At 36.9% G+C, this 26,787-nt stretch overlaps 1 protein-coding gene across 2 annotated transcripts in view; it reads right to left on the bottom strand.

The window, feature by feature from the left end:
- The window catches only part of MAN1A1 (mannosidase alpha class 1A member 1), a 177,336-nt gene that overhangs the window by 109,137 nt on the left and 41,412 nt on the right, over window positions 1-26,787 (bottom strand). For both annotated transcript variants that reach the window (XM_050788747.1, XM_050788748.1), the window contains exons 3-5: window positions 19,251-19,347; window positions 14,312-14,427; window positions 2,812-2,892 (exon numbers count right to left, since the gene is read on the bottom strand). In XM_050788747.1, the coding sequence (XP_050644704.1) occupies window positions 2,812-2,892; window positions 14,312-14,427; window positions 19,251-19,347 (294 nt within the window). The remainder of the gene's footprint in view (window positions 1-2,811; window positions 2,893-14,311; window positions 14,428-19,250; window positions 19,348-26,787) is intronic.

The raw sequence follows: 26,787 nt of genomic DNA, 5'->3' as shown, positions 1-26,787 counted from the left end.
ACTGATCCTTCCTATTTAATATTCATCTTATCTCCATCCTATCTGTTTGTAATTCTCGTGGTTGAGTTTCTTACATAACATTTGAAAATACTGAGGATTGACTTTTTTATGGTGCTACAAAATATTTTAACTGAGCTAGGAGGTTTCAAATTTTTGAATATGCGCCTGTAATCAAAGTTTACTACAGGTACTTCATGTTTCTATTAGTTTTTCGATAGCTTAGACTTCTGCTGGGATTCTTAACTATTGTTCAGTGTTTCTAACTGTAACTTTCCTGAAACACGTGTCACAAATCAGTGGTACTTCTTCTCCTGCTTTTGCAATATAAATTTAAGAATCTTGAGCTGATATCAATGTGGGGTCTATCTACTTCTGATGGTGATTTGTTCTTAAAATACTCCTGAGCCTCAGTGATGAAATCAGAATGTCAAATTATGGTGGTTTAAAAGTCTTCCTACGAGATACACAGAAAGATGAATTGTCCTAGACACCTTAGTAAATTGTCTGATCTACATAAAAAGTGTGTCGTATAAAACTTTGTCAACTATTTAAAACCAACTTATTCATAATTTGCTATGTTGGTGTTCTATTACATGAATGCTCATTTAAAAACATTTTGATATGAATACAAATAGCTCAAGAACAGACCTGGGGTAAAATAAATTTTCTGGATCACATTCCTAATGGCCAATTCCCCTGAATGCATTCATCAAATGAAAATCAATTGTCAGGGACTAAGTAATTGGGAGAAATAGGTAAGTGATGATGTTAAAACAATCCAGTATTAATCACTTCTCACCTGCCAACACCACTTCAGAGAATAAATATTTATTGATTATAGCAATATTATTCAAAATAAAAAGATACTGAAAATAATCTAATTGTCCAACGTTTAGAAACTATAAGAAAAAACATGCTAAGAATATGGGTCCCTATAACTAAAGCACTCTACAGATACAAAAATGAAAGAAGAAAATCTTAAATTTTTATCATAAAAATAAAAATACAAAAAACCTACATGTAATAAAAACATGTTTGTATAGTGATGAGGACAAAGCAGACTGAAAGAATAGTTATTTGCAATGGAAGTGTTCTTTGTAGCCATTTGTTTACTAAAGTTCACTGTACAGAATTAAAAAATATCCTTACAAAGTCTTAGGCAAATTATTTTATCTATAGGCAAACTATAATATGTGGGTATTATAATTATATATATATACACATCAAGTATACACATATATAGAAACACATTTATATATGTAAACTTAAAACACTGAGTGAAAAAGTATCCTAATCAAATATGATGTATATTTAGAATAAATACGTATGTGTTTTTCTTTGTATGCTCTATTATCCTAATTGAGCCCAGACACAAAAGGATGCAATCCTTATTTCCTCCAAATTGTCTCACCTCCACAAAAATCATGGAAGAAGTTAAAACCAAGGTCATCTTAGTATATCATATCCAAAGCAATGAGAACATCCTGGCATTGGACACTCAAGGACAAGTATTCTAAAAGCAGAAACCTGTTAACTAAAATAACATTAGTTAATTTTAAACATAACTTTTTAAAAATATAGTGTTCTGGGGTATTTTGGTTTGGGCTTATTCCTTAGTATACCCTAAACTGAACTGAACAAATGAAGTTATTTGGTAGTGGAAAAATCGAAAAAAGGGAGGAAGAGGCATAATGCACCAGGGGATCACATTACCCTGGCTGAGAAGGTAACAGAGTCCACAATGAACAACATTTAACACTAAAACAGGAGAGATACAGAGGAATACAGAAGTCATCTATTTACTTTGGAAAGATCTAAGGTAGAATAAAATCTAAACAGAGAGGAAATGTAAGATTGTGAGGGTTGTATGTTGTGGTTAAGAAAGTGCTTGAGACACACAAACAAAGTCAAGCAGCTTTTCTCATTAAACATTTATTGCTCTGCTTAAATCTGTTTGAAGGAGCATAGCAATACATGAAATACTGCATTGGGTAAGATCTACTCTTTCCCCAGTTGGAATGCTGAGGCTAACTCAAATCTGATTGACGTGCAACTGAAGTATGTGACAGTTTTTCCATAATGTCAGCATTTAACACTGTCAACATTAAAGATAAGGCCCATTCCAACAACCCTTAGTGGACACTTACGATATTCATAAAGTTGTCCAAAACCTTTCAAGAAAATAGCATCAGCGGCCTTTAAAAGGATACAAAAATCCTTTCTTAATCTATCAATAAAAGGCAGTTAAATTTAAAATTCCTGCCTTGCTCCAAGCAGTGGATAATTAATGAAGCCTTGACTCAGGAAGAGCTCCAAAGCACTTGATACAGGGATGCTGGCCTTTAGGACTGTTTACTTGGTAGCTAAGTGTCTCACCCCCTCAATTACATAAAAACTATAATTTTTATATCTTACTTGCCAGGCTTTATTCATTTAAAAAAGTTTTTATTTGTATTAACATTGAAATAATTCTTAAAGAAAAAAATTCATCCACAAGCCTGCCACTACACTAAACTTCTTTAATTTGTCCATAGGCACATATAATTTGTAGCTATAATCACACCATACATAACACAATAGAGCCAGTTTTTAAAGGCGTTAACATTTGCTGACAATATGTTCTGCCAAACTTTCCCAGCTTGCTCATTTAATTAGTACATATTATAAGAAACTCAGTGTAAGCTACAGCTTCATTGAAATATAAAAATTCCATAGATTCCTTCTAAATATATGTCACAAATGGCATATTTTACCAAAAACGTAGTTTAAGACGCTTTATAATTCACATTTATATACCACTTTTCATCTTACCTCTTCTCCAGACAGATAGTAGGCTGAGAGTAGTCCACCAACAAAGCGTATATTTACTTCAAAGACAGAAATTTCAGCATTCTATGGAAAAAAAAAATCAAACATAGTACACATTTCAGAAAACCATAATTGTGATAAATTATACTAAATACTTAAATTTTGTTCAAATCTTATGCTTACCCAGAGAAATTTACATACAGGGGGAAACGCTCTCCCTTTTAAAATTAAAGTATTAAATATCACTGTGCATTACATATATCAAAACATCACTAATGGACCCCCAAAATCGTACAATCATTATACAACAATTTTTTAAAATAAAGAAAAAACATACTTAAGATAAAAGATATGGTGTGTCTCTGTGTCCCCACCAAAATCTCATCTTGTAGCTCCCATTATTCATACATGTTGTGGGATGGACCGCATGGGAGATAACTGAATCATGGTGGGCGGGGGTCTTTCCCGTGCTGTTCTTGTGATAGTGAATAAGTCTCATGAGATCTGATGGTTTTAAAAAGGGAGTTTCCCTGCACAAGCTCTTTCTCTCTTTGACTGCGGCCATCCATGTAAGATGTGACTTGCTCCTTGCCTTCCGCCATGATTGTTAGGCCTCCCCAGCCATGTAAAACTGTAAGTCCATTAAACCTCTTTTTCTTCCCAGTCTCAGGTATGTTTTTATCAGCAGTGTGAAAATGGACTAATACAATAGATAAAAATAATTTTGACTCCTAAACAAAATTATAAAAATATTTGCAAAATAAAGTTCTTTCCTCTCTCTTCAACAGCAGATACTTGATATTCCCTATTTGTGTAAATGCAATGGGGCCAGGGTATTTTTTTTTCTGATCTGCATTCTCCTTTATTTTATTCATTTGTCTGCTTCTTATTCCTGAAAGGCCATTCAGCCTACATTAGTCTAGGAATCTAGTAGTTCAACATTAGTCTAGGAATCTTTTCATTATGATGCACAGCTGGACTGCAAATAGGATTTGAAGTCCGAGGACTTGGGTCCTAGTGCTGGTTTCCAACTTTTTGCCTGTGGCTTGGGATTGTTCTTCTCATCTCTGAGAAGATAATTCATCTTTGCATAAAGGACATGATAATAATCATGTATGCTATACCATGGTGAAATAGTCCTTATTTACATCAATAATAGCTTGCTTTTATTATTTACAACGTACCAGGTGCTGTGCTAATGTCTTTATATAGACTATCTCTTTTAGTCCTCACAATGACCTTATGAATTAATTACTATTCGTATGTCCATTTTAAAATGATAAAGCCGAGACTTATAGTGGTTAATGTTACTTTTTGAAGTTCAGACAACAAAACTTAGAAGCAGGATTTGAACTTGAGTACTGTGACTCCTGATTCAGGGCTCTGCTAGTCTGACTTCTATACACCTCACATGATAATGCCCCCAAGTCTCTTTATTCATGGTCATATAATTAGTAATTACTGCCAATATTTTATACTCGATTAGTAAATAGATCCGTCTTACATTGTGTTACTAGATAAGTTAGAATAGTTAACCTACTATTTAGATTATAAAGTACATTTCAAGCTTTAGTTACCTTCTTTTCATGTTCATTGGGCCTACTGAGTAGTTGTTCACTTTTGCCTAACATCAAACCACTCACTAATAATCATGGGACTCACAGCAATTTAAAATATATGGAGTCAATATCTGGCAGATAAACTTACTCCAAATCATGAGATATTATTTCCTTTAACAAGCATTTATTAAGCAACTACTATGTGCCAGATCCTGTCCTAGGTTATAGGGAAATGGCAATAAAGACTGATAAGGTCCTCAAGGTCACTTGAGTCTACATTTTAGTGGGATAAAACATTTCCACAAAAAAAGGTGATAAGTATTCATTTTATCCTTACATGCTCTCTGTAAAAAGGTTTAAGGATCTAACAATTAAAGCCAAATAATTGCTTAAGTTAAAAAAATTCAAAAAAATTCCTATAAAAGGACAATTATGAAAACAAGTTAGGAGACAGAATTATTAGGTCAAAGTTAGGCAAAAACATCACAAAATAAGACTGGTGTGTTTAACTGTATTTTATAATTTGTAATGTGCACCTGATACAATCTGATTAAAAGTACTCTATATAGGTGTAATTTAACTTTGAGGTCTATCACTCTGAATGAGTTTTACATAAATACTGGCAAAGGCTTTAATGTTCTACAAAATTACTGATAAGGAAAAGGGAAGATAATCCATACATTTAGTTTGGTTCACGTGACTATGTTTCCTATGTTTAAGAGTAATAATATCTAATAATAAAATGGAATAAGCTTAAACCCTCAAATCACATTCCTCTCAATTAGTACTTGTGTTTTTCAGTTTTTAAACCTGGAAACAGTTTCCCACATTGCTGCCTATTGAAGACTTATAAGATGATCTTATATTCTTATTCTGGCTATAGATTCTTTACATAATGCATTTTCTCTTCCTCCTGTGAAAATCTGGATAATCAGGACCTTTATATAGACATCTGATAAAAATTATTGCAACATGGAGGTCTGAGTTATGTCAAACACCGCCAGAAATATATCTTCAGCTAGACATCAATCAACTGTTGGATGCGGTTATTCAACCAGTTATTGATTCAATTACATATTCTAAAACCTAAATTTTATTTATCTTGTACTGTACAATATTGAGAAATGACCCTGCAAGGTGCCATACTCAAGGTAACTTGCTATAGCTCTGGATTTCATGGATCTAACAGTCTGTCCAGTGAGCCTGTTTAAGAAGCAAATCTGGCTTGTTAGTTAATCCATGAAGGATCCCAGTGACTGCTATGTCCTTGTCTTTAATAAATCTTGCTCTGGAACATCACACCAGCACCATCACTAGTTCTCAGGTCACCATCTTCTCTGTTTGAAAACCAGAACCACATTCAAATTTCCAACATATAATTCTTTCTCTCTCCTTTTCAAAGTTAAGTTTAAGGAATATAGAAACCTTACTTTGAGGTTGCTTTCAATATTCTAGGTTGTATTATGTTTTTAGGCCAAAAGATTGAAATTTAGACCCTTTAGTTCACTCTTTACAGATCCGTAGATGAAAAAGACTAAGAAGATAAAAATCCTCTCACCACACCAAATTGGTTGGCTATCCTGGAGCAGCAGACTATAAACTGCAGAAATCAGAAAGACCTGGGATTGAAGGCTGATTTGGAAGCCATCTGAGTTTGAGGTCCCAGGTAACCAATTTATTCCGAGTCTTGGTTTCATCATATGTAGAAAGGGACAAAGCATTCCTCCACGACATAAAGCAATGTACATAATAGCTGGCCCAAGTAACGCACTCAATAGACAGTTGTTGCTGCTACCACTGTGCAGCTCAGCCTAAATGAACTACAACCTACCTTCCCAGGGTCACTGGAAAATCAGAAACTCTAGAGTCATAAATACTCACCTTCTTTGGCCTATTTGAAGTCTTATTTCTCAAGGGCTTAAATATCCTCTTTTGAAATACAGAAGTTGACCAACTTCCTTTGGGGCTTGATATATTTTATATGAAATCTGAATTTTCAAAAGTGAATTTCTACAATTGAGGGTCTCAGGCCATTTCTATAAACTTCTGATTCTAATTCCTATTAAAATATTAAATTTAAATGAATATATTCTTATTAATAATCATGATGTTCTAAAAGTTTTCTACTGACTTACCCTGATGACAGAGGGGGTATTTGGAGCCGGGGGAGGACAGCAGGTAGACAAAGCAGCCTGTAACACTAAATCTTATGAGATTTATCCTAACAATGTGAATTTTGCAGTCTACCTGAGTTTGTTTTAAAATAAACTTAACTCCCCCTTTAAATCTTTAAGATTGCATTCCGGTATGCCCCATGTATTCAGTGGCTTCTAGTATACAGTCTTACGTGAGTGGCAGTTTAAGAAGTAGATCCCATCTTTTATTTAAATTCCATGTACCTATTAGTTAGTCAACCAATAAACAAGAGAAGGTTGGAAATTTTTGGTTAAGACCTACCAATAAAAAAATAAGAATTGGAGAAACTGTTCTTTCATTTTGATTTACTTATATCAATGACCACTGAATCAAAGAACTGACTAAACCAGATTCATCTATAAACTGAATATATGGTATGCCTAAATTTACACCTAAAATCAAGAGGTGAGTATTACAAATCATGAAAAAATTATGTCTCAGTACTAATCTCTATCATTATCTTGGGTATTTTAGATTGATAACTTCCACCTTAAATGTATCCCTTTTCTGTATATTTTTGTCTACTCATTTACTACACATATATGTAAATGTATGAGATAAAGTGATAAAGACTGCTAACATGAAAAAAAAAGTCCAATTTATAAATTATTTTGTATGCTTCCCTCCTCCAATCCTAACATCATGCTCCATCTCTCTGCAAAGAAAGGCTTCTTCCAAATCAACGTATCATGAGATCATGGACAGGAAGTATATGACCCCATCTAGGCAACAGAATGAACACTTCAAAACCTGTTTTCAAATAAGTATCTGAAAGACCAACCTCTTCACACTAGACAAGACAGCACTTTAAACAATTCTGAAATTTGATATTTTTATAGGCAACTTATTCACCAAAATTAGCTACATGATAATGTATTTTAATAGATTTCAGTAAGTGAAATAACAGGCTTGACAATGAAAATAACAAATTTAAGTTTTGGTGCAGATTCAGCCAGTTTCCTTTTGCTTGAGGAGTTATATAAAAATGCAAGCTTTTCCCGAGGAACACATAAATTGTTTCTTTGGACCTTCAAGCCTTATGATGTTTATTTTGAGTCACATTTGTATTAGAATTCTCCTTAATTATTATCTTATGATTCCATACAGCATGACAGATCTGATTGATTGCATTAAATGGAAAAATATTTCTTGGAAAAGAACTTTTCAGAAATATTTAAATTCTATTCTGAGTGCTTGATTTTCAGAGTGAACTCAAAAGTGTCATAGTTTTCGTTTTTAAAAGGACAATTCTCCAATCCCTAAAATCAGTGGCTACTCTTTTGCTAGCTATTCCTCCAAACTCTGTATCAGCTTTCTACTTAGTGAATTATGAGCCTGGATACGGGGCTGTTATCACACATGAGAATCAAGCAAGCTTTAATAACTGCCCACTACACACCAATGCAATATTTCTGTTTAATATCAACTGTTTCACTACAATCCAATGTAAATAACTAACAACTGCTCCATTACTAACACATGATAATGATGCTTTATCTTTAATCAATGGCTTTGTCAGAAGCAACACGAGACTTTTCAAAGCCATTGATTAAAGACTGGTAACTACCAATAAGCCTTGCCTATGTTTAGGCTTAGCATATACCTTTATTTATAAATGATACTTCAAAGTGTGTGCTGGATTACCACTTTTAGGATTAAAAGCATACAGCTCCTTTAAACAGATTAAATTGCGATATTTCACAGTGTAAGTCAGTGTGTCACAGTGTGTCCGAGGAGCCTTTGGCTTCCTATTTAAGCAACGTGACAAACCTCTTAAGACCACTAACAAAGTGCAAGTTCTGTGGGCCACAAAGATATGCAAATATCTATTTTCTCTATGTTAATAGATTGGTTTTACCATGCAGGTACAGAGGCTCTCAAGCAGCAGCCCTAATTACCATCATAGAGAACAGCACAGTATCCTCTTAAAACCAAAACCCCACTTTGGGAGGCTGAAACGGGCGGATCACGAGGTCAGGAGATCGAGACCATCCTGGCTAACACGGTGAAACCCCGTCTCTACTAAAAAGTACAAAAAACTAGCCGGGGGAGGTGGCGGGCGCCTGTAGTCCCAGCTACTCGGGAGGCTGAGGCAGGAGAATGGCGCGAACCCGGGCGGCGGAGCTTGCAGTGAGCTGAGATCTGGCCACTGCACCCCAGCCTGGGCGACAGAGCGAGACTCCGTCTCAAAAAAAAAAAAAACAAAAAAACCCAAAAAAACCAAAACCCAAATCATCACTCTCGGCAAGTATTCCCTAGCATTCAGATGGAACACACTCAGTAACTTCATTTAACAGGATAATTAATTTAGTTATCTGCACCCATCAGGATGTAACACGGCTCTAAAACAGACCTTTCTCAGGAGCAACACTAGGGCAAAAGTAACTTCTTTCATGCTCTATGGCATGGAACTCTGGACCTAAGCCAAGTACTCAGTCATGCATTTGAGAAGATCCAAAGTTGCTTCTTGAAGTCAACATATATCCTCCTGACAGGGAACCCTACAACTTAACTTTCTTGAAAAGTAGGAGGGCATTCCAACTGGATATGCAAACAATCTGGATCTTTACATTGAAGGAAAAAAAAAAAGTCACCGTTGCCACCAGTACTTATGTTCTCCAAAATACAAGGTGTTCATTACAACCAAAGGCATGATCCAGATGCTTGCCAAAGATCACAGTTGCAGTGTGTTGCTAGTTAGTGTCTACAGCAGGCTGATCATCTATCCTTTGCCATGCTCAAGGCTCTGCCTCTCACACTCAGATATCGCTTTATTGCAGTCTAGAAATATGGCTTTAAGGAAAATTTCTACACAGCTTTAGCTTTTACAGAGGGTTAATATAAGAAATTGTTATCTGGAGAAAAATTCTACATATTCTATAAAATTCATTACAGAAGATAGTTTTCAATATTTCTCATGTGAGGTTCTAGGTAACCAACATTGTTTTAAGTGCCAGTAAAAGAACACAATTGAAATCAGTAATACCCAAATAGGAAACCCTTGATCATTTGTTCTTACGTAACTGATCCTCCTGTTGTCAGGGGCCACTCAAATCTGTTCTGGAAATAGGTTAGGTAATAACAGGTAGACCAGCTGACTTGAACTCCAGATCATCTGTAACTATATAAACAGATGACACAATACAGCTACCCTTCCACCTGAGCTCTTCTTCCAGCTGAGTATAGCATAGGCTGTCAGGAAGTAGGACAAGATAGCTTAACTTCTCATTCATTTAACAAACATTTATCAAATCACTATCGAACAATAAACTCTAATTAATACTGTAATATTAAGATGACATGGCTAACCTCAGAGGACTCAAATTCTCTGGCTGTCTATATATTTCTCAATTCTTTGCATTTCTTCTCCAATTAAAAAAACACAAGGTCACTGAGTTAGGCAGACTGTGTTCATCAAACCTGAGATCTTGCTGCATAATTTGGGACAGACTAATTAACCACCTATTCATCTATAAGTATAGGGAAAAATATCAGTTACTACTCTGTATGCTTGTCACAAGATTAAACAAGATACACCCATGAAAAAAATCACATATTATAATACTTGGTATGTATCACAAACTACTAATTTTTTTTTTTTGAGACAGAGTCTCACTCTGTTGCCCAGGCTGGAGTTTTTTTTTTTTTTTTTTTTTTAATAGATATGGGGTGGGAAAGGTCTTACTATGTTGCCCAGCCTCCCAAAGTGTTGGGATTACACGTGTGAGCCACCACGCCTGGCCAAATAGTAGTTTCCTCTTTCATTTCTTTCCTACCGAGATAGCCTGGTACTAGCTAGGGTTCTCTGACTACTTTTCCTGCTAGACTAAATGCCCATAAGAGTAAATACTTGATCCTTAGAAGATACTTAGTAAATAATACATGAGTGAATGAAGAGTGACCAACCAAGAATCAGTTTTAGATTCTTTGTCCTAAGATTACTTTGAGCTAAAATTAGAAAACTTATTCATGGAGTCAATACTTAGGATTTTCTCCCAATATCTATGTGCTTCTACAGATACTTGAACTGAATACAAGCTCCTTCTGTGAAGTCCTTGCTCCTTACTCCCCAGAACATATTATCCCAGTGACTTATTTTAAGCCAGCTATTAAAGTCATTTGAACTTTGTGCTACCAAGTATGCAAAATGAATCAACTTCCTATGCCCTAATGAAAAGAAAATGAGTTTTAGTTAATTACAGTATAAAACAATAGAAAACTTTACACTTTTCAGTGATATAAATTGGATATTTCACATTAACAAATTTATTCTTGAGTATAAAATTTGTTTATACTTAGGAGCACCACAGGATAAGCCAACTCTCAACAATAGTGTTTGTTTTGCTTTTATTTTCCCTTTGCAATGAATTTAGATGCATTAACTTTTCTTTTTTTTTTGAGTCTGAGTCTCTCTGTGTCGCCCAGGCTGGAGTGCAGTGGTGCAATCTCGGCTCACTGCAACCCCTGCCTCCCAGGTTCAAGCTATTCTCCTGCCTCAGCCTCCCGAGTAGGTGGGATTGTAGGCACGTGTCACCATGCCTGGGAAATTTTTTGTATTTTCAGTAGAGATAGGGTTTCACTGTGTTAGCCAGGATGGTCTCAATCTCCTGATCTCCTCGTGATCCGCCCGTCTTGGCCTCCCAAAGGGCTGGGATTACAGACGTGTGTCACTACGCCTGGCCAACTTTTTTAATAATACCCTTACACTGTCAAATAGAATACCTTATCAGGAAAAAGTTTTAACTAAAATGTAAGTAACAATATTTATAAGCTAGAATTATACTACATGTTATTTAGTATAATTTTTCTTTTTTTTGGTAAAGCTTTTTCAATTTCTCCTTTCTCCATATAAATGAGAAAAATTTCTCAATTTTTTTGAAGAAAAATCCTGTAATTTTAAAAATAATCATTTGGATTTCTGGATAGAATGGGTGAATATAAGACAAATTCTTATGTGAAATATTAAAACCAACTAGAATACAGTAAGCTGAAAAACTTCACAACACAATGATTAGAAAAGTAAATCAATATACCTCTCCTGAATTTATATGTTACTATTTTTAATATGGGAAACATTGTTTGTTGTTGACAACATATTTTTTAAAAGGAAAACATGGTAATACCCAAAGAGAGACCTGCAACAAATATTTTTCAAGACCTCTTATATTAAGAAAATAGTGTAATAAATACATTTGAGAAATGTGGCTGTAATTTTTTGAAATATATTTAATTTTTATAAATACATAATAGTTGTACATATTTTAAAATTATATCTTGAAAGGTATAACTCAAAACTATCATTAACAGGCCTAAAATATATATGCAAAAGTCTGCATACTAATTGAGTGAAATTTTATTAAAAAATAAAATAAAAATTTAAATAAACAAAGAAAACTTCAAAGTTCAATATCTTAGCAATAACTCAGTGTTAGTCGAATCACTTCATCTTACAAGTAAGGAAGCCCAGTAAATTCTTCTTCTCTTCTACACAGTCTGATATCCCCTATTAAATTCATCTTTCCTTCTCCCAGGTCCCCAGGACCCATGGAACACATTGAAGACATCCTGTGGTGGTCTGAGGGCAGCCAACTGCCTTCTGTTATAGTAACATCTCGTCTGTTACCTTTGTACTTACTCATTTTAAATAGAACTGCTCCTCATCCTCCACCAACCCCAACCCCTGGCCCCAAGTCCAGAGCTCCTCAGACTACCACAGGTTGCACAGGTTGTGAAAAGAAAAAAACTGCTATGATATTTGAGGAGGTTTGGGGCAACAATGCTACAATTATCAGATGGACAAGTCCAAGATTCAGTAAGAAACTTGGACACTATTCATAAGTCAAGTGTTATTAAAGTTTGCTTTCCAGTTTTCCATCATTAGTGTTTTAGAGGAATGTAGTTATTATTCCCTTACCCTTTCTTGAAAAGAGAGATATCAATAGGTCTCATATATAGCTAAAGATAAGCCTACAGGTTTTTGAAGGTAGGTAGCTGATTTTAATAAGAAGGTAGAACCAAAGAAATTTTTTTTTTTTTTTTTGGAGATGGCGTTTTGCTCTACTGCGCAGGCTGCAGTGCAATGGTGCAATCACGGCTCACTGCAACATCTGCCTCCTGAGTTCAAGTGATCCTCCTGCCTCAGCCTCCTGAGTAGCTGGGATTACAGGCACACACCACCATGCCCGGCTAATTTTTGTATTTTTAGTAGAGATGGGGTTTCACCATGTTGGCCAGACTGGTCTCAAACTCCTGACCTCGTGATCTGCCTGCCTTGGCCTCCCAAAGTGCTGGGATTACAGGTGTGAGCCACCACGCCTGGCCCACAGAAGTATTATTAAGAAAGCAAGCCTCCAAAATGAAACAGTTTTTTTCCAGTGCTTTAATTTTTCATATTTAGCTCTATCAATATCAGCACTACCACAGGTCACTCTAATCAAATAGCTCCATAACCTTGAGCAAATCACTAGCTCCTCATGCCTGTTCTCTCATGTTTAAAATAGAAGGGTTTAACACATTGATCCCCAAGGTTCCTTAATATTGATTGGAATATGGTCTCCTTTATATTCTAGATTCAATTATTAGGCAAATTAAACACAAACTCATCTGCCTGTCTTTAAGGTGCCCCAAATGAGGTATATATAGCAATTAATTAGGGGAGTAGAAACAAAATATTAAACTTTTAATTTATATAAGTTTTTAATTGAAACAGATGGGGGAAATACTTAGCTTTACTGATCCTTAATATTCTGCCTAACACTGGTGTCCTCATTTGGTCTCTGAGAGCAAGAGTGCCACAAAGCAGAGGCAACAGCGAGAAATTCTCTTTGTCCACTTTCAACATACAGAATGTTACTTGTGCATGGTGACTGGGATTTACAGATACTATCAAATGCTTACCCAACAGACAAGAGACTTACGAGAATTTCTGCAAAGTGGTCTCAGATTAGAAATACCGATAATGCACACTTAAGTGAATGACTAAAAAATTCCATGGCCTACATGTTTTCTTTTCTTAGAATAAGTTGTCAATATCATTATAACGTAAAACAACGACTATCAAATCAGAGCTGATAAGATGTAGTCCTCCCCATCTGAAATTATCAAAAAGTATTAGAAGTATTCACTATCCTTAATTCTGACTCTTTCCCTCAGTATACAATGGGCCTTGAAATATTTGCTGAGAACGATGGCACACAAAATTTAAGAACATATATCACATATATAATCAATTTGTTTTTACTGAGAGGTGTATAAGATCCACAAAATTTGAAGCTTTCTTTACGGGAAAATGAACGCTGCTGCTGCTGCTGGAGACACCATGACACCGTGTAAAAGCATAAGCACTGGAGCCCCACGGACCTACATCAGAATCATAGCTCTTGACACACAACCAGCTGTGCAGTCTGGAGTAAGCCTCTGAGGTGCAGATGTTTAATATACAAAGGTGTGAAATTAATGTCCATCTCATAGCATTGTGGTGGGACTGAACAAGAATACTAGGCACATGTAGGTCTCAATAAATACTAATTTATTTTCTCTTGCCCTTACTTTGCCAAAAAACAAGACACAAATTTGTGTAGTAAGTGAGGACAATTTAAGAACACAGTATAAGATAATAATATTTGTACTATCTAAAGTTGCATTATTTTTGTTAGAGTACATTACAATACAATAATAGGGCCCACTACAGAATTTATCCATGTTAATTGAAATTTAAGGACTGAATTAGCAACTCTTATTTAACTTACCACATTAAAATCTAAATTTTCTTCAACCCATGATTTTGCTTCTTCAAATTCATTTTTCATTTCCATAATAAAAAGTGTATCCAGGGCATCTACTATAGTTGCTCCTTTGATATTACCTGAAAATAGCAGAAAAATATTTGATAAAATACTTTGGCTAGATAAAATATATGTAAATTGACCACACCTAAGACAGGGAGAGGGTAATACTGGATTTATTAATAAGCAATAATATTAAACATAGTTTAAAATTCTTTCAATGAAAGTATAAAACGGCACCAAACTAAAAATTATCACAGGCTATTGACTGATATACTAATCTTTAAAGTTTCTTCTGAGTTATAAAAAATAAATGTCTCAGAAATTTCTCTTAGAAATTTCATTTGTGATTGCATTCTCTCTCTTTTCTTTCCTTTTTTTTTTTGGAGATGGAGTCTCACTGTGTTGCCCAGGCTGGAGTGCAGCGGCACAATCTCAGCTCACTGCAACCTTCATCTCCCGGGCTCAAGTGATTCTCCTACCTTAGCCTCCTGAGTAGCTGGGATTACAGGCGCATGCTACCATGACGGGCTAATTTTTGTGTTTTTAGTAGAGACAGGGTTTCACCATGTTGGCCAGGATGGTCTCAATCTCTTGACCTCGTGATCCACCCGCCTAGGCCTCCCAAAGTGCTGGGATTACAGGCGTGAGCCACTGCACCCGGCCTGTGATTGCATTCTCTAGCAAGAAAAGAACAGGCCTAAAACCAAGGAGCAACAGACTTATTAAGACTAATGTAATCAAAGTGCACCTGTGCAAAACTCTAAATATAATTAGATCTAAAATTGTTTAGTGATAGTTCTAAGAAGACATTACTCTAAAATGAAATTTCACCCCCGTATGAACTCTGACTGATGCTAACTGCCCTCCATCCTCTACAAGTCCTGACCTCTGTGGTTTACTTCCTCTGAATTCCAATGACATGGAGACTTCATGTTGCCCTGGCATTCATCACCTTCTATCTTGTATTAAAACTACACATGTGCATCTTTTAGTCTATAAACTTTTTTCTTCTTTTGAGATAGGGTCTTGCTCTGTCCCCCAGGGTGGAGTACAGTGGCGCAATCATAGTTCATTGCAGCCCCAGACTTCTAGGCACAAGTGATTCTCCTGCCTCAGCCTCCTGAGTAGCTGGGATTATACGTGTGTGCCACCATACCTGGCTAATTAAAAAAATTTTTTTGTAGAGATGAGTCTTGGTATGTTCCTCAGGCTGGTCTCAGACTCCTGGCCTCAAGCAATCCTCCCACCTTGGCCTTCCAAAGTACTGGAATTAGAGGCATGAGGGATGCACTCAGCCTATAAACTTAGAACAAACAAGTCACGTCTTACTTATCTCCAGATTCCTTATGGTGTCCTGTGAAATTGTGACAATGATACCCAATTGTAATTGAGTAGTTCAGCTTCAAAACGTATTTTAAAATGTTTTTCTTCATCCTTTCTTCCAGTCTCAAGATGTAACCTTGAAGCAAACTGTAGAAACCTTTTTCCTTAGTCTTAAAATATGCCCCTGAAACATGCTTTGAAACTTCACTCCCTTCCCTTTCCCACTATGCACTCTTTTACCCCATGAACATTTACGTAATTGTATACTTGGATCTAATTATGTGCTTACTTAGAAGTTCCAGAGGCTAATCTTGTGACAGATCAAGGATGGAGACCCAGTTGCAAAATTTCAGAGATTACCTCAAGGCAGTTAGTCAGCAACCCAGCCATTGTTGATACAACATCAGCCTGCACTCCAGGTGGACTATAGCTAGAGAAAGCCACCAGAACAAGACACGCAGACCTTACACTCAGGCACCCTTCCCATATGCCTCCCAGTCCAAGTTCCATTTTTAAGATCCTCTTCCCAGCCTCAAGTTTGAAGCAGTTTCTAGAGGAGTAAGCCAGCCACCTCTAGTTTTGGAAATAAAAGTCATTTTCCTTTCACTGAACTTCATCCTTGTTATTGGCTGTGCAAGTGGCAGGCAGCCGATCCTACACTCAGGTGCACAATGAATGACTGCTGAAAGACTGGGCACTACACTTCCTATATATAATTAACATTCTGGACGATCCAAGACCGAATCTATAAATATAAATGAAAATTATTTCACTGGCACATGCCTTTCAAATGCCAAGTTAAGAAGTTATTAGAAAACTATAAATAACAGGATATTAAAACACTTGATTTTCAAAAAGATAAAAATTGTAAACTTTATCTAATGATAAGGAGAAAGAAACCTGAAGTCACTTGCATTTTGTGACATGTTTTACTGTAATCCAATTTCCTTTAACTTTTTCGAAGCTAGAACTATGGATTCAGAGAGACACTGGAGGGAATATTTTAAAGTGGGCGTTTTGAAATATGATATCAGCTTCATATTTTCATTGACATTTCATTTCTAGGTTATTAACAGCCTTACGTTAATATTTTTATTTCTTGTATTGTAGCTTTACATGAGAATAATTGGTCGGGCACAAAATACCTCTCTTTGAGGTGCAGTTTTACTTGAAATCTTTTTACCACTGAAATATTGAAATAAATAGTTCTAGTTTCCTGTTTAAGATGGAATTGGGAGATCACGAATATTTAAGATGCTTTTTTATATTCATTAAAGTTGTTTAGGAAGGAACCAGTCTTTGTCTATGAAAAAGATGGAAGGTTCAACATAACTGGTGAGAAACAACCATGAGAAGGAAGCAGACCTGAAGAGCTCCCCAATGTCTCAGAACTGGGAAAAGATTCATAATGCCTAATACTTTCTCCAAAAAGGTTGTTTTTAGGGTTAAAACTCAAAATCACTTATCTCAAATGAAACACTATTTCCTAAGAAGCCAGGTGGTAAAGAACTCACATTTTCCTAACTTCTGCCTGGTTTGCTGAGTGAATATACGGTACTACATATTACACAGATAAGAAATCTGACTGAGAAGTGGGCTAAAGAAGTCAGTTAAAAGTTTTTCTCATCTGTAAAAATGAAAACTTTGTATGCCTTTGTAACAAGTTCCCCTATATTGGTATTTCTATAATAAGAAAATCATTATGCATCTTATTTTAATTTGAAGATGGAATGAGATTAAATACCATTTGAATTATTAATATTTCATTTCCTTATGCTAATACCTGTAGCTCTTTTTCTAAGAGCAAGTTCTTATCTTGATTATGAAAAGTGTTTTTTTACTGAAAAAGCCAATGAAAACCAAAAAACAAAAGTCAGGCCTAAGAGACCTAGCATATTTTTAATGTTCAATAACAAATTTTAAAATCGTAAATGTTTTAACAGAAAACCAAACAATCCCTCTGACAAAGATTATGGCAATTTAACACATTAACTGATTTCTTAAGGGTACGAACGACTTTTATACAGATAAAAGCAAAATGGAGTTATAATTTTTTCAAAAAATGTTATAATAAACAATGAAAAAATAAAGACCTCTGGCTCTGCATGAAGTTTCAGAGTTTCTCTCTTCAATTCATACCTCTCCCTTACCCATGATAACTGGTAGCTGGATCCTAAAACACTACTTTAGAAGTGTCTGGAATTACTTCTACTGCCTCTACTTCAGGTACAGGCTCTATTCATCTCAAAACTGTGTCACTCTGATAGACCAACAGTCTCTTTTCTTCTACTTTTCCCAGCTCTTTCTACCTGTTCTTGCAAACCCTGCAATGCCCTTCTCCCAACCTGAGGTCCTACTGCTTCCTCAGAACTTCATGGAAGTATATATTGAACCACCTGGTGCATTGATAATTCACTATTTACATTTTATATGTTGTGTACTAGGCAAATACTTGTGTAAAGACCTGTGCAAAGACTTGTATTATTTTCATTATCACCAGTGCTACAAGTAAAGCCAAACACATGGAAGGTTCTAAATAAATGGAAAAGCAACATGTCAGAATTAGGAGCATGGACTCTAATGTTAGCCACCCCAGGGTTCAAGTCCCAGCTCTGCCAGTTAGTAGGTGGCTATCTCTGGGAAAACTAATCTCTGGGCCTCATTTTTCTCACCTATAAAATTTTATTTTAATGAGGCTAAATGAGATAATGCAGGAATGGCACTTGGCACACCGTAAGTGCTCAATAAATGTGAGCTGAAACTATTATGTGAATTGCTATTATTTAACATTTTCAGTTAAAGTATAGAAAGTGTTCTATTGTTGAATTCAGAAGTTCCTGAGTAACACTGTATTCCCTTCATCCTGTTATTTACAGACAAATTTTTAAGGATTAGAAAGAAATCAAGTGCAGTAGGAGGATACTGGGCAGCTCTGTGACCCAAAGAATCCATGAAACCCTTGTGTTACTTAGCTTTCTTACTTCCACAATGGAATGTTATTAACACCCACAGTACCAGTCACAGAGAGCTGCTACAGGAACCAAATACAATAAAGCGTGCAAAAGTGGATAAATGGAAGTTCAATTAACCTAATCCATCCTCACTTTCTCTTCCATGGTACAAACAGGAGAAACCTACAGCCAAAATTGAGATACACTGAAGATCACCACGGCTGGCAGCCTTGCCCAGCTTATGTATAAAGGCACAGCTTTTACCTAACAGGAAGCAGTTAGTGCAGCCCACCAAGTGCTTCTATGGTGGGAATCACCCCAGAGGCCAAAAATCCTGATACTGCACCCTATAAACATTAAGTGAGAATCTTTATAAGTATGCTCCAGGAATCAGTACTCTTTAAAGTTACGCAGGTTATTCGAATACGCAGCCACTACTCTAACCGAAGGACACACTATGCACAATCCTTACCTAATTCCATCAGGTGTGCAAGTTTCCTAACCAAATGGCCTGGGCCATATTACACAGACTTCTTCACCATCCATAAGCTGAAGCAATTGGGGAGAAGTTACTAAGTTACTGAGAAGTTACTAAGTCACTAAGAAACCAAAGCACATCTACTCACCAAATAAACTGCTTGAATGGCCTCCTTTTGATATAGGTTTCAGTTCATTTAATCCCCAGGCATAACCTTTATAATTATTCCAAGCATGTTTCATCATCTGAGAAATAAAATAAAAACAGGATTATAATTTGAATGGAGATGTTTTTCCTACAAAATAGGTAATATATGGAAGAGCAAAGGCTGAAACATTAAAATTCATTAGTTAAAAGGATGACTAAGTAAAAGGGTTATGATTATATAAACCAGAAGACACATGCTCATATAAACATGCTCGTACACATACACACTACCCTTTTATGTTTACAAATGGAAAGTTTTCTTTTTGAGTTCGTTTAATCCCATTTAATACAAATACCATTTTCAAAAGTCAGTTCCCAACAACAGGAATTTAGCTTATCTTAAAAGTATGAACCATGTCTACATTTATCTAGTTCATTTTCATAACAGATTAATTCTGCAAAGACTATCTTTAAAATTCATATTTTTGCACAAAGTTCTTCTTACTTTGTTGACCTCACAGCTTACAGATAAATATTCAGGTTATCCCTTTAAATCACTTTGATGTTTCTTGACCAAGACTATATGGAGAAGTATTTTAAAATATTTACAAGAAATAAAAAATAAAACTGTGATCATGCCTAGATTTTGGAAATGCTTGTTTATTTTAACGTGATCAATCTTTAATTGGATACATATGTGTGTATATGTATGTAACTGAAGATTGATCCAGTATATTCCTAATTGAGGGTCCATGCACCAATAATGGTTTTAAAAGCCAAACCCCTCTGCCATAAATTAGTTGTATAAATTTTTTTCAATGACTCAAAGAACACATAATTATTTTTGTACACATATTTTTTAAACGGGTTGGGATGCTTCAACTGTCTATAACTTATTCATGCCACCACCCCCAATTTATTATCAACAGTAGTCAAAATATGGACATAATTGGAAAATGTTCCAATCTGGCTCCATATTTCAGAGTATCTTAAAGCATCACATAAAGTTATAGATATTATTTATGGGCCATTTACCACTCAAAATCTTCATTGAGATCAATATCATTTTATTAATAACAAAGTTTTCATACGTTCCTGAACAAAACAATCAGCATCTTTAACCAATTTGTAAATTACCTTCCTAACTCACCACTATTATTACCAACAGTTACCAAGAATCAGTATTCTCTGCTGAGTACTCTGCTAAATACTGTGACTTTAGTATTGTAACCAATTCCTGTTACAACCCTATGAAATATGTTTTATTACCATTGTTAGGGAAATGAAGAAACTGAGGCTTGGAAGTTAAAAAAACAACTTTAGTCAAAGTCATCACATTTTCCCATAGACAAGGTGCCAGGGTTCATCTCCAAGCTGACCTGACTCCAAAGCCCACGGCATTAACCAACACATTGCATCACCTTCCTTTAACGAGTCAGCAACAAAATCTTCCTTTACTGAATCAGATTATTGATCTTCCAACAATCAAAAGAATATGTATATGATAGTAGTTTTAGGATTTTTTTCTTTTTTTTTTTTAATTTATTTATTATTATTATACTTTAAGTTGCAGGGTACATGTGCATAACGTGCAGGTTTGTTACATATGTATACTTGTGCCATGTTGCTGTGCTGCACCCATCAACTTGTCATTTACATCAGGTATAACTCCCAATGCAATCCCTCTTCCCCTCCCCCCTCCCCATGATAGGCCCCTGTGTGTGATGTTCCCCTTCCTGAGTCCAAGTGATCTCATTGTTCAGTTCCCACCTATGAGTGAGAACATGCGGTGTTTGGTTTTCTGTTCTTGTGATAGTTTGCTAAGAATGATGGTTTCCAGCTGCATCCATGTCCCTACAAAGGACACAAACTCATCCTTTTTGATGGCTGCATAGTATTCCATGGTGTATATGTGCCACATTTTCTTAATCCAATCTGTCACTGATGGACATTTGGGTTGATTCCAAGTCTTTGCTATTGTGAATAGTGCTGCAATAAACATACGTGTGCATGTGTCTTTATAGCAGCATAATTTATAATCCTTTGGGTATATACCCAGTAATGGGATGGCTGGGTCATATGGTACATCTAGTTCTAGATCCTTGAGGAATCGCCATACCGTTTTCCATAATGGTTGAACTAGTTTACAATCCCACCAACAGTGTAAAAGTGTTCCTATTTCTCCACATCCTCTCCAGCACCTGTTGTTTCCTGACTTTTTAATGATCGCCATTCTAACTGGTGTGAGATGGTATCTCATTGTGGTTTTGATTTGCATTTCTCTGATGGCCAGTGATGATGAGCATTTTTTCATGTGTCTGTTGGCTGTATGAATGTCTTCTTTTGAGAAATGTCTGTTCATATCCTTTGCCCACTTTTTGATGGGGTTGTTTGTTTTTTTCTTGTAAATTTGTTTGAGTTCTTTGTAGGTTCTGGATATTAGCCCTTTGTCAGATGAGTAGATTGCAAATATTTTCTCCCATTCTGTAGGTTGCCTGATCACTCTGATGGTAGTTTCTTTTGCTGTGCAGAAGCTCTTTAGTTTAATGAGATCCCATTTGTCAATTTTGGCTTTTGCTGCTGTTGCTTTTGGTGTTTTAGACATGAAGTCTTTGCCCATGCCTATGTCCTGAATGGTACTACCTAGGTTTTCCTCTAGGATTTTTATGGTATTAGGTTTAACATTTAAGTCTCTAATCCATCTTGAATTAATTTTCGTATAGGGAGTAAGGAAAGGATCCAGTTTCAGCTTTCTACTTATGGCTAGCCAATTTTCCCAGCACCATTTATTAAATAGGGAATCCTTTCCCCATTTCTTGTTTCTCTCAGGTTTGTCAAAGATCAGATGACTGTAGATGTGTGGTATTATTTCTGAGGACTCGGTTCTGTTCCATTGGTCTATATCTCTGTTTTGGTACCAGTACCATGCTGTTTTGGTTACTGTAGCCTTGTAGTATAGTTTGAAGTCAGGTAGCGTGATGCCTCCAACTTTGTTCTTTTGACTTAGGATTGTCTTGGAGATGCGGGCTCTTTTTTGGTTCCATTTGAACTTTAAAGCAGTTTTTTCCAATTCTGTGAAGAAACTCATTGGTAGCTTGATGGGGATGGCATTGAATCTATAAATTACCTTGGGCAGTATGGCCATTTTCACGATATTGATTCTTCCTATCCATGAGCATGGTATGTTCTTCCATTTGTTTGTGTCCTCTTTGATTTCACTGAGCAGTGGTTTGTAGTTGTCCTTGAAGAGGTCCTTTACATCCCTTGTAAGTTGGATTCCTAGGTATTTTATTCTCTTTGAAGCAATTGTGAATGGAAGTTCATTCCTGATTTGGCTCTCTGTTTGTCTGTTACTGGTGTATAAGAATGCTTGTGATTTTTGCACATTAATTTTGTATCCTGAGACTTTGCTGAAGTTGCTTATCAGCTTAAGGAGATTCTGGGCTGAGACAATGGGGTTTTCTAAATATACAATCATGTCATCTGCAAACAGGGACAGTTTGACTTCTTCTTTTCCTAACTGAATACCCTTGATTTCTTTCTCTTGCCTGATTGCCCTAGCCAGAACTTCCAGCACTATGTTGAATAGGAGTGGTGAGAGAGGGCATCCCTGTCTTGTGCCAGTTTTCAAAGGGAATTTTTCCAGTTTTTGCCCATTCAGTATGATATTGGCTGTGGGTTTGTCATAAATAGCTCTTATTATTTTGAGGTACGTTCCATCAATACCGAATTTATTGAGCGTTTTTAGCATGAAGGGCTGTTGAATTTTGTCAAAAGCCTTTTCTGCATCTATTGAGATAATCATGTGGTTCTTGTCTTTGGTTCTGTTTGTATGCTGGATTATGTTTATTGATTTCTGAATGTTGAACCAGCCTTGCATCCCAGGGATGAAGCCCAGTTGATCATGGTGGATAAGCTTTTTGATGTGTTGCTGAATCCGGTTTGCCAGTATTTTATTGAGGATTTTTGCATCGATGTTCATCAGGGGTATTGGTCTAAAATTCTCTTTTTTTGTTGTGTCTCTGCCAGCCTTTGGTATCAGGATGATGTTGGCCTCATAAAATGAGTTAGGGAGGATTCCCTCTTTTTCTATTGATTGGAATAGCTTCAGAAGGAATGGTACCAACTCCTCCTTGTACCTCTGGTAGAATTCAGCTGTGAATCCATCTGGTCCTGGACTTTTTTTGGTTGGTAGGCTATTAATTATTGCCTCAATTTCAGAGCCTACTATTGGTCTATTCAGGGATTCAACTTCTTCCTGGTTTAGTCTTGGAAGAGTGTAAGTGTCCAGGAAATTATCCATTTCTTCTAGATTTTCCAGTTCATTTGCGTAGAGGTGTTTATAGTATTCTCTGATGGTAGTTTGTATTTCTGTGGGGTCGGTGGTGATATCCCCTTTATCATTTTTAATTGCGTCGATTTGATTCTTCTCTCTTTTCTTCTTTATTAGTCTTGCTAGTGGTCTGTCAATTTTGTTGATCTTTTCAAAACACCAAATCCTGGATTCATTGATTTTTTGGAGAGTTTTTTGTGTCTCTTATCTCCTTCAGTTCTGCTCTGATCTTAGTTATTTCTTGCCTTCTGCTAGCTTTCGAATGTGTTTGCTCTTGCTTCTCTAGTTCTTTTAATTGCGATGTTAGAGTGTCGATTTTAAATCTTTCCTGCTTTCTCTTGTGGGCATTTAGTGCTATAAATTTCCCTCTACACACTGCTTTAAATGTGTCCCAGAGATTCTGGTATGTTGTATCTTTGTTCTCATTGGTTTCAAAGAACATCTTTATTTCTGCCTTCATTTCGTTCTGTACCCAGTAGTCATTCAGGAGCAGGTTGTTCAGTTTCCATGTAGTTGAGCGGTTTTGATTGAGTTTCTTAGTCCTGAGTTCTAGTTTGATTGCACTGTGGTCTGAGAGACAGTTTGTTATAATTTCTGTTCTTGTACATTTGCTGAGGAGTGCTTTACTTCCAATTACGTGGTCGATTTTGGAGTAAGTACGATGTGGTGCTGAGAAGAATGTATATTCTGTTGATTTGGGGTGGAGAGTTCTATAGATGTCTATTAGGTCTGCTTGCTGCAGAGATGAGTTCAATTCCTGGATATCCTTGTTAACTTTCTGTCTCGTTGATCTGTCTAATGTTGACAGTGGAGTGTTGAAGTCTCCCATTATTATTGTATGGGAGTCTAAGTCTCTTTGTAAGTCTCTAAGGACTTGCTTGATGAATCTGGGTGCTCCTGTATTGGGTGCATATATATTTAGGATAGTTAGCTCTTCCTGTTGAATTGATCCCTTTACCATTATGTAATGGCCTTCTTTGTCTCTTTTGATCTTTGATGGTTTAAAGTCTGTTTTATCAGAGACTAGTATTGCAACCCCCGCTTTTTTTTGTTCTCCATTTGCTTGGTAAATCTTCCTCCATCCCTTTATTTTGAGCCTATGTGTGTCTCTGCGTGTGAGATGGGTCTCCTGAATACAGCAGACTGATGGGTCTTGACTCTTTATCCAGTTTGCCAGTCTATGTCTTTTAATTGGAGCATTTAGTCCATTTACATTTAAGGTTAATATTGTTATGTGTGAACTTGATCCTGCCATTATGATATTAACTGGTTATTTTGCTCGTTAGTTGATGCAGTTTCTTCCTAGCCTCGATGGTCTTTACATTTTGGCATGTTTTTGCAATGGCTGGTACCGGTTGTTCCTTTCCATGTTTAGTGCTTCCTTCAGGGTCTCTTGTAAGGCAGGCCTAGTGGTGACAAAATCTCTAAGCATTTGCTTATCTGGAAAGGATTTTATTTCTCCTTCACTTATGAAACTTAGTTTGGCTGGATATGAAATTCTGGGTTTAAAATTCTTTTCTTTAAGAATGTTGAATATTGGCCCCCACTCTCTTCTGGCTTGGAGAGTTTCTGCTGAGAGATCTGCTATTAGTCTGATGGGCTTCCCTTTGTGGGTAACCCGACCTTTCTCTCTGGCTGCCCTTAACATTTTTTCCTTCATTTCAACTTTGGTGAATCTGGCAATTATGTGTCTTGGAGTTGTTCTTCTCGAGGAGTATCTTTGTGGCGTTCTCTGTATTTCCTGGATTTGAATGTTGGCCTGCCCTACTAGGTTGGGGAAGTTCTCCTGGATGATATCCTGAAGAGTGTTTTCCAACTTGGTTCCATTTTCCCCCTCACTTTCAGGCACCCCAATCAGACGTAGATTTGGTCTTTTTACATAATCCCATACTTCTTGCAGGCTTTGTTCATTTCTTTTTCTTCTTTTTTCTTTTGGTTTCTCTTCTCGCTTCATTTCATTCATTTGATCCTCAATCGCAGATACTCTTTCTTCCAGTTGATCGAGTCAGTTACTGAAGCTTGTGCATTTGTCACGTATTTCTCGTGTCATGGTTTTCATCTCTTTCATTTCGTTTATGACCTTCTCTGCATTAATTACTCTAGCCATCAATTCTTCCACTTTTTTTCCAAGATTTTTAGTTTCTTTGCGCTGGGTACATAATCCCTCCTTTAGCTCTGAGAAATTTGATGGACTGAAGCCTTCTTCTCTCATCTCGTCAAAGTCATTCTCTGTCCAGCTTTGATCCGTTGCTGGTGATGAGCTGCGCTCCTTTGCAGGGGGAGATGCGCTCTTATTTTTTGAATTTCCAGCTTTTCTGCCCTGCTTTTTCCCCATCTTTGTGGTTTTATCTGCCTCTGGTCTTGATGATGGTGATGTACTGATGGGGTTTTGGTGTAGGTGTCCTTCCTGTTTGATAGTTTTCCTTCTAACAGTCAGGACCCTCAGCTGTAGGTCTGTTGGAGATTGCTTGAGGTCCACTCCAGACCCTGTTTGCCTGGGTATCAGCAGCAGAGGCTGCAGAAGATAGAATATTTCTGAACAGCGAGTGTACCTGTCTGATTCTTGCTTTGGAAGCTTCCTCTCAGGGGTGTACTCCACCCTGTGAGGTGTGGGGTGTCAGACTGCCCCTAGTGGGGGATGTCTCCCAGTTAGGCTACTCAGGGGTCAGGGACCCACTTGAGCAGGGAGTCTGTCCCTTCTCAGATCTCAACCTCCGTGTTGGGAGATCCACTGCTCTCTTCAAAGCTGTCAGAGTCGTTTGCGTCTGCAGAGGTTTCGGCTGTGTTTGTTATTGCCCTGTCCCCAGAGGTGGAGTCTACAGAGACAGGCAGGTTTCCTTGAGCTGCTGTGAGCTCCACCCAGTTCGAGCTTACCAGCAGCTTTGTTTACCTACTTAAGCCTCAGCAATGGCGGGCGCCCCTCCCCCAGCCTCGCTGCTGCCTTGCCGGTAGATCACAGACTGCTGTGCTAGCAATGAGGGAGGCTCCGTGGGTGTGGGACCCTCCCGGCCAGGTGTGGGATATGATCTCCTGGTGTGCCTGTTTGCTTAAAGCGCAGTATTGGGGTGGGAGTTACCCGATTTTCCAGGTGTTGTGTGTCTCAGTTCCCCTGGCTAGGAAAAGGGATTCCCTTCCCCCTTGCGCTTCCCAGGTGAGGCAATGCCTCGCCCTGCTTCAGCTCTCGCTGGTCGGGCTGCAGCAGCTG

Source organism: Macaca thibetana, chromosome 4, assembly GCF_024542745.1.
Source record: "Macaca thibetana thibetana isolate TM-01 chromosome 4, ASM2454274v1, whole genome shotgun sequence".
Taxonomy (NCBI): Eukaryota; Metazoa; Chordata; class Mammalia; order Primates; family Cercopithecidae; genus Macaca; species Macaca thibetana.
The sequence above is the reverse complement of the archived record's forward strand: the minus strand, read 5'-3'. Positions and strand labels throughout refer to the sequence as shown.